Genomic DNA, 8,797 nt, shown 5'->3' on the forward strand with positions numbered 1-8,797 from the left:
AAAGGGATCTGGGGTCATAGTGGACCAAGAGCTAAATATGTGTCAACAGTGTAACACTGTTGTAAAAATAGCGAACATCATTCTGGGCTTTATTAGCAGGAGTGTTGTAAGCAAGACACGAGAAGTCATTCTCCCGCTCTGCTCCACGCTGATTAGGCCTCAACTGGAGTATTGTGTCCAGTTCTGGGTGCCACGTTTCAAGAAAGATGTGGACAAATTGGAGAAAGTCCAGGGAAGAGCAACAAAAATGATGAAAGGTCTAGAAAACATGAGCTGTGAGGGAAGATTGAAAGAACTGGGTTTGTTTAGTCTGGAGAAGAGAAGACTGAGAGGGGACATGAGAACAGTTTTCAAGTACATAAAAGGTTGTTACAAGGAGAAGGGAGGTAAATTGTTCTCATTAACCTCTGAGGACAGGACAAGAAGCAATGGGCTTAAATTGCAGCAAGGGAGTGTGACGTTATTGACAAACTGGAACCGTATAGATCATTGTTGCAACCAAGGTCCTGTAGTGGCACCCAAATCTTGTATAAAGGGGGTGTAGGGAGCCAGGGTGGCTTCCCTCCGAACCTGAGGGTAAGGGGCCTTTCCCTCCGCCTGAGTGGGCGGGGCCAGCCCAAGCTCGCTCCACCCCCCGGAAGGGGAGGGGTGGAACAGGAAGTATAAAGGGCGGGGCCCTTAGCTCAGTTAGGGCAGCACCAGGGAGGGAGGCAGACGCAGACCGCGGGCTGCTCCCTTCAGAGCCTGCTGCCACACCAGGGGAGGCCCTGGACCAGTGGAAACCTCACCTGGAGGACGGACTGGGGCTGCCAGGACTGCCTGCTGCCGAGTACCCAGAGGGACTGGAGGAGCCGGAGGGGGAGCGGGAGCTGCCAGCAGCCGAGTACCCAGAGGAGCTGGAGGAGCCTGAGCCTGAGGGGGAGCCGGAGCTGCCAGCAGCGGACTACCCCGACGCACTCACAGGACCAGAGGGACTCGGGCGAGCAATCGGGTAGGAAGTAGCCCAGGGACAGAGCTGCACAGTGGTGAGTCTATGTAGCGGGACGACCCCGCTGATCCAGTGGTGGGACCCTCGTTCTGCCACTGTCAGGGCCCTGGGCTGGAGCGCAGTGGTGTAGGGTGGGCCTGCGCTCCCCTACCCGGCCAAGCCACGCCACTGACCGTTGCCGGCGCTCCCCTGCCTGAGGGGCGCGCTACTGACCGTTGCCGGCGCTCCCCTGCCTGAGGGGCGCGCTACTGACCGTTGCCGGCGCTCCCCTGCCTGAGGGGCGCGCTACTGACCGTTGCCGGCGCTCCCCTGCCTGAGGGGCGCGCTACTGACCGTTGCCGGCGCTCCCCTGCCTGAGGGGCGCGCTACAGACTCTGGCTGGCGGCCGCCCCGCCGCTAATTCCCCGCTGACGGAGGCGTGACCCAGGCCGGCCAGTGACCTCGTAGCTCCCCACCGCCCCCTAGCGGGTAGGTGGGCCGACCCCGATCACAGGGGTCAAATGGGGTGTCTAGGACAAGGTTATGGTTTACTGGTTATGATTATGCTGTCTATATGTATGTATCAGTTTTATGGTCGAAGTTATGAATATTGGCTCTATACTGTCTGTATGGCAAACTTATGCTATGCTTCTGGGTGACATCCCAGACAAGCTGAGATTAGCTCTGCCTAGCCTGCTTGATGGCCCATTAAAGACCATCAGCTATACAATGGACCCATTGAGAGAAGGCAGATACGCCTTGTAACTCAGCAAAGTATGCAGGGACTTGCCCATGTGACTCCAGACTCCATTTTGCTGTAATTTTCCACAGTAAGAACAAAGAGGTGTTCTTACACCTGGAAAAGACTATATAAGGCTGATGCCTCATCTCCATCTGGTCTTCAATCCTGCTTCATACCTCTGGAGGAACTTTGCTACAAGCTGAAGCTTTGAACAAAGGACTGAGGACCCATCCCAGCGGGGGATGTATTCCAGAGACTTGATTTGAACCTGCAGTTTATTCCATCGCTGCTGCAAGCCTGAACCAAGAACTTTGCCATTACTGTATGTAATTGATTCCATTTAACCAATTCTAACTCTCATCTCTATCTTTTTCCTTTTATGAATAAACCTTTAGATTTTAGATTCTAAAGGATTGACAACAGCGTGATTTGTGGGTAAGACCTGATTTGTATATTGACCTGGGTCTGGGGCTTGGTCCTTTGGGATCAGGAGAACCTTTTTCTTTTACTGGGGTATTGGTTTTCATAACCATTTGTCCCCATAACGAGTGGCACAGGTGGTGATACTGGGAAACTGGGGTGTCCAAGGAGATTGCTTGTGAGGCTTGCGGTTAGCCAGTGGGGTGAGACCGAAGTCCTCCTAGTCTGGCTGGTTTGGTTTGCCTTAGAGGTGGAAAAACCCCAGCCTTGGGCTGTAACTGCCCTATTTGAGCAATTTGTCCTGAGTTGGCGCTCTCAGTTGGGTTCCGCCAGAACCGCATTGTCACAGGGAGGTTTAGGTTGGACATTAGGAAAAAGTTCCTAACTGTCAGGGTGGTTAAACACTGGAATAAGTTGCCGGGGGAGGTTGTGGAATCTCCGTCATTGGGGATTTTTAAGAGCAGGTTGGACAAACACCTGTCAGGGATGGTCTAGATCAGGGGTGGGCAAACTTTTTGGCCCAAGGGCCACATCTGGGTGGGGAAATCGTATGCAGGGCCATGAATGTAGGGCAGGGGCATGGGTTGGGGTGTGGGTGGGGTGCAGGAGGGGGCTCAGGGCAGGGGAGCAGGGTGCAGGAGGGGTTTGGGGTGCAGGCTCCGGCCCGGCACTGCTTACCTGGAGCGGCTCCGGGGTGGCAGGGCGTGCAGGGGGGCTAAGGCAGGCTCCCTGCCTGCCCTGGCCCTTCGCCGCTCCCGGAGGTGGCCAGCATGTCCGGCAGTGGCCCCTGGGGTGAGGCCCTCGCCTGCGGGTACCACCCCTGAAGCTCCCATTGGCTGCAGGTCCCGATTCCCAGCCAATGGGAGCTGCGGGGGCGGTGCCTGCAGGCGAGGGCGGCGCACAGAGCCCTCTGTCCCCTCCCCCCAGGGCCGCAGGGATGTGGTGCCAGTTCACCCTCCCCTGGTCTAGATAATACTGAGTCCTGCCCTGAGTGCAGGGGACCGGACCAGACACCTCTCGAGAGCCCTTCCCATTCTATGTTGCTATAATGGACCTTTCCATCAGGGGATACCTCCCACCCTTCTATAATGGTACATTCCATCCCAACCCACCCCTCCTCCCCGGCTAGAATGGGCCATTCCACTGGAAGGCACCCCCACTTCCCCTCTATAATGGGACATTCCCACCTCCGCTGCTAATGGATCATTCCACCCGGGCGGAAAAGCCCAACTCACCCACTTCCTGGCCAATCAGAGACTTCTATCCCCGTTGCGCCTGCCTGGAGGCTCCTGATTGGCTGGGGATGACATCATGCTCCCCCCATGATCAGTGACCCCCCCCATAGAAACCACCAGGCAACAGCAGGGTCATTAAGAGGCCTTTATTGACAGTGCCGCACGTATGGGTCACCCCCTGTGACCCCCGACCTTTCACCCCTCACACCGACCCCATGAGTACCAAGGGGCTCTCGACCTTTAACCTCCCTCGCCTTGGCTGGCCCAGAAACCTTTGTGGGGTTGGCGTGAGTCTGGCATGGGGGGGAGGGGCAATCCCAGAATCCTTTGCAGGCTTAGCATATGTCATGGGGGGGAGGGGGGTCTGTGTGTGACAAGGTCTATCAATCCCAGAATCCTTTGCAGGGTTGGCGGGAGTCATAGGGGAGGTGTGATAAGGTCTGACAATCCCAGAATCCTTTGCAGGGTTGGCGGGAGTTAGGAGCTAGGGCCAAAGAGGGCGCTGGGGGGGTGGGTGGGAGAGAGGTCACGATCCTCAGCCCAGGGGACATGTCGAGGTGAACTGAGGGGGGGCTCAGCTCTGGCCCCCAGGGCCCCCCTGCAAAACCAGCCTCCCCCAGGACCTGCCCCCCAGGCTCCCCCGATGTGCTGCCCCCTAGTGGGTCCGGCAAAACTGCACTCCCCAGCCCTCCCAACCCTGCCACCCCAGCCTAGGTGTTGCCCCCCTGCTCCCCCACGGACGTTGTTAGTGGCTTGGTTTCCAGCAGTGACATGAACCAGGGGAATCCCAGAGCAGGGGTGCAGAAGCTCCCTGCCCGGGGCCCCCAACAGCCCCCCGGAGGGGGGGCGCCGGGGGCAGCTAGGGGAGGTCAGTGATGGCCCTCTTGGCGGGGGGGCCGGCCGGCTTCTCCTCCTTCTCCTTGGCTTTGTCTTCATACATCAGGATCCTGCGGGGGGGACGGAGACGGGGTGAACGACAGGGGGACCAAGGGGCTGCGGGTTGGGAGTGAGGGACGCCGGCCGGGCTGGGCGAACAGGGGGGATGGGGGCTGCAGGTCGGGAGTGAGGGGCACCGGCCGGGCTGGGCGAACAGGGGGGATGGGGGCGGCGGGTCGGGAGTGAGGGGCACCAGTCAGGCGGGGGATACAGGGGCTGTGGGTCGGGAGTGAGGGGTGCTGGGCAGAGCTGGGGGGGCTGTGGGTCGGGAGTGAGGGGCGCCGGCCAGGCTGGAGGGACAGGGGGGACGGGGGCTGCGGGTTGGGAGTGAGGGGCGCCGGCCGGGCGGGAGTCCCGGGGCTGTGGGTCGGGAGTGAGGGGCGCTGGTCGGGCGGGGGATACAGGGGCTGCGGGTTGGGAGTGAGGGATGCCGGCCGGGTGGGGGATACAGGGACTGCGGGTCGGGAGTGAGGGGCACCGGCCGGGCGGGGGATACTGGGGCTGCGGGTCGGGAGTGAGGGGCGCCGGCGAGGCGGGGGATACAGGGGCTGCGGGTTGGGAGTGAGGGATGCCGGCTGGGTGGGGGATACAGGGACTGCGGGTCGGGAGTGAGGGGCACCGGCCGGGCGGGGGATACTGGGGCTGTGGGTCGGGAGTGAGGGGTGCTGGGCAGAGCTGGGGGGCTGTGGGTCGGGAGTGAGGGGCGCTGGCCGGGCGGGGGATACTGGGGCTGCGGGTCGGGAGTGAGGGGCGCCGGCGAGGCGGGGGATACAGGGGCTGCGGGTTGGGAGTGAGGGATGCCGGCCGGGTGGGGGATACAGGGGCTGCGGGTTGGGAGTGAGGGGCACCGGCTGGGCGGGGGATACAGGGGCTGCGGGTCGGGAGTGAGGGGCGCCGGCCAGGCTGGAGGGACAGGGGGGACGGGGGCTGCGGGTTGGGAGTGAGGGGCGCCGGCCGGGCGGGAGTCCCGGGGCTGTGGGTCGGGAGTGAGGGGCGCTGGTCGGGCGGGGGATACAGGGGCTGCGGGTTGGGAGTGAGGGATGCCGGCCGGGCGGGGGATACAGGGACTGCGGGTCGGGAGTGAGGGGCACCGGCCGGGCGGGGGATACTGGGGCTGCGGGTCGGGAGTGAGGGGCGCCGGCGAGGCGGGGGATACAGGGGCTGCGGGTTGGGAGTGAGGGATGCCGGCTGGGTGGGGGATACAGGGACTGCGGGTCGGGAGTGAGGGGCACCGGCCGGGCGGGGGATACTGGGGCTGTGGGTCGGGAGTGAGGGGTGCTGGGCAGAGCTGGGGGGCTGTGGGTCGGGAGTGAGGGGCACCGGCCGGGCGGGGGATACTGGGGCTGCGGGTCGGGAGTGAGGGGCGCCGGCGAGGCGGGGGATACAGGGGCTGCGGGTTGGGAGTGAGGGATGCCGGCTGGGTGGGGGATACAGGGACTGCGGGTCGGGAGTGAGGGGCACCGGCCGGGCGGGGGATACTGGGGCTGTGGGTCGGGAGTGAGGGGTGCTGGGCAGAGCTGGGGGGCTGTGGGTCGGGAGTGAGGGGCGCTGGCCGGGCGGGGGATACAGGGGCTGCGGGTCGGGAGTGAGGGGCGCCGGCGAGGCGGGGGATACAGGGGCTGCGGGTTGGGAGTGAGGGATGCCGGCCGGGTGGGGGATACAGGGGCTGCGGGTTGGGAGTGAGGGGCACCGGCTGGGCGGGGGATACAGGGGCTGCGGGTCGGGAGTGAGGGGTGTCGGCCGGGCAGGGGGAACAGGGGGGACGGGGGCTGTGGGTCGGGAGTGAGGGGTGCTCACAGTTTGAAGATGGCCGAGCGCTTGCCCAGCATCATGCGGACGAAGTCCCGGTAGCTGATGGTCTCGCTCTGGCCGCCCGTCACCTCCGTGATCATTTTCTTCAGCTCCAGGTGGGTCTTGGCCGCTCCCAGCTTCTCCAGCATCCGCTTCAGAGCCATGATGTCTGGGGGGGAGCAGAGATCAGGGGGCCAGCGGGGACACGCCCACGCTCGCACACACACGCGCGCACAGGCACACACGCTCACTCGCACACATACACACTCGTGCACACACACGGTCGCACACACACACAAACATGCACACACACATTCACACACACGCTCGCACACGGGAACTCACCGATGTCCCCCTCCCCGTTGAGGTCGAACTCCATGTATTTCTCTGCAGGAGGGACGGACGGACAAGAGTATTAGACAGAGGCACTCGGGGCTCCTGCTCCCCCTCACTCTCAGGGGCGTTGCCCCATCACCAGCCCCCTGGCACCTGCTGCCCCCCACCCCCAGGGGGCCTGGGACCCCTGGTTTCCCCCTCAGCCCTCAGGGGACTTGGCCCCACCCCAAATGAGCCCCCGTCCGCCCCTCGGGCGAAACTCACTCTTGAAGGCCTCCAGCTTCTCCGGCAGGTCTTCGTCTGTGCTGTATTTGGGGTCATCCAGGAATTCCTGGGGTCAGAGAGATGGGGCTGGGTTGGGGGCGGAGCTGGGTAGGGAGAGAGGGCCGTGTTGGGGGGTGGAGCTGGGGGCAGAGAGCGGGGGCTTGGTTGGGGGCGGAGCTGGGGGGGGCAGCCCCATGGTGGTGGGCAGTGGCATGGGGGGGTCAGAGGACCTCAGTGGGTGATATCAGTGCCCTGCTCATGACATCACCATTATCTGCGGGTGACCTCACAACCCTGACATCACAGCAGTCTGAGTATGACATAACAGGAATCCGTGTGTGGCATCAGAGCCTGCTGACATCACACCCCTGTCACCTCATAATGACTGGCATCTGAGGTCACAAGAATCCCGGGTGGGTGACCTCACAGCCGTATGACCTCACAGTCCCCTGGGTATGACATCACAGGGTGCCGAGCGTGACATCATCACACACCAGAGTGATGCTGCCTGGCTCAGGACATGACATCACACATCACAGTGACATCACAGCCCGCGGTGAGTGACACCGGAGCCTCGTAACATCCCCCCCCAACATCACGAGCTGGCTGTGACACCATGACAACGGGTAGCTCCGCCCCGGGCACAGCAAGCTGGGGGTGATCCAGGGTCTGACACACCTGGGCCGGGGAGGGGGGGGGGCTGTGGGGCCCATTCCCCTCCCCCATCCTTGGGGCCCCCACAGACCCCCGGGGGGGGGGCGTCTACCTTATTGAGAGAGTCCAGCCCCTCCTCCTGCTGGGCCTTCAGCGCCCCGAAGGCCTTGCCCCCTGGCGGGGGGAACAAAGGGTTAATGGTGCCCCTCACTCCCGACCCGCAGCCCCCCGGGCCCCCCCAGCTCTGCCGGTGCCCCTCACTCCCGACCCACAGCCCCCCGGGCCCCCCAGCTCTGCCGGTGCCCCTCACTCCCGACCCGCAGCCCCCCGGGCCCCCCAGCTCTGCCGGTGCCCCTCACTCCCGACCCACAGCCCCCCGGGCCCCCCAGCTCTGCCGGTGCCCCTCACTCCCGACCCGCAGCCCCCCGGGCCCCCCCAGCTCTGCCGGTGCCCCTCACTCCCGACCCGCAGCCCCCCGGGCCCCCCCAGCTCTGCCGGTGCCCCTCACTCCCGACCCGCAGCCCCTGCCAGCCCAGCCCCCCTTTCAGGCTCTGGGTTTCCTCTTTCTGGGCCCGGCTGGTTTCCCCTTTCTGGGGTTAGCCTGAGGTAGTTTCGCTTTTGCTGCCTTTCCCCGCCCGGCAGGAGGAACTGACAGAAGGATCGGGAGCCCGGGGGTGTGAGAGGAGAGAAACACCCCTCCCCCAACCCGCCCACGCGTCCATAGGGGGTAGGGGACCCCGCAGCGCTCCCAGCCCCTGTGCAGCGAGGGAATGGGACCCAGGCGTCCGGGAGGGTGCTCACTCCCAGGGGACCCTGCGGTGCACTCAGCCTGTAGAGAGCGGGGAGGATAGTGAACAGGACCCAGGCATGTGGGGTGGACTTGGAGACCGGTACAGGGAACGGGACCCAGGAGTCCAAGGTGGTGGGGGGAGGGAGATGAGGACTGGAAACGAGACCCAGGCATCCGGGGTGGAATGTGGGGGAAACCAGGATGGGGAATGGGACCCAGGCGTCCAGGGAGCAGGAGAAGGGGACCCAGGATTCCGAGGAGGTGGGGGGAGGGAGGTTAGGATGGGGAATGGGACCCAGGCGTCCGGGGAGCAGGAGCAGGGGACCCAGGACTCCGAGGAGGTGGGGGGAGGGAGGTCAGGATGGGAAATGGGACCCAGGCATCCGGGCCAGGATGTGGGGGAGACCAGGATGGGGAAGGGGACCCAGGCATCCGGGGAGCTTCGGAGCAGGAGACTGGGACAGTACCTTGTGGATTCTTCTGGGAGCTCATGTCTGCTCCGGTCTCGGCCTCCCACGCTGGACCCCGGAGTCCGGGCCAATGGCTCAAGGCCACTTCCCCCTTCCGCAGCTGGGGCCCGGCCTTTATAGACACGGGCCACTTCCCCTTCTGCCGCCTATAGGAGCCGTTGACTCCGGGGGGGAGGGGGTGTCACCGTGCTG

At 63.9% G+C, this 8,797-nt stretch overlaps 1 protein-coding gene across 1 annotated transcript; it reads right to left on the minus strand.

Moving 5' to 3' along the window:
- Positions 1 to 3,495: 3,495 nt before the first annotated feature.
- AIF1 (allograft inflammatory factor 1) lies at positions 3,496 to 8,710 on the minus strand. The gene is made up of 6 exons (XM_054015180.1): positions 8,603 to 8,710; positions 7,458 to 7,519; positions 6,692 to 6,758; positions 6,437 to 6,478; positions 6,098 to 6,260; positions 3,496 to 4,311 (listed from the first exon to the last, which is right to left on the minus strand). Exons 1-6 carry the CDS (start codon positions 8,625 to 8,627, stop codon positions 4,224 to 4,226), a joined length of 447 nt encoding a protein of 148 aa, XP_053871155.1. The 5' UTR covers positions 8,628 to 8,710; the 3' UTR covers positions 3,496 to 4,223.
- Positions 8,711 to 8,797: the final 87 nt, after the last annotated feature.

This window comes from Malaclemys terrapin, unplaced genomic scaffold, assembly GCF_027887155.1.
Source record: "Malaclemys terrapin pileata isolate rMalTer1 unplaced genomic scaffold, rMalTer1.hap1 scaffold_58, whole genome shotgun sequence".
Lineage (NCBI taxonomy): Eukaryota > Metazoa > Chordata > Testudines > Emydidae > Malaclemys > Malaclemys terrapin.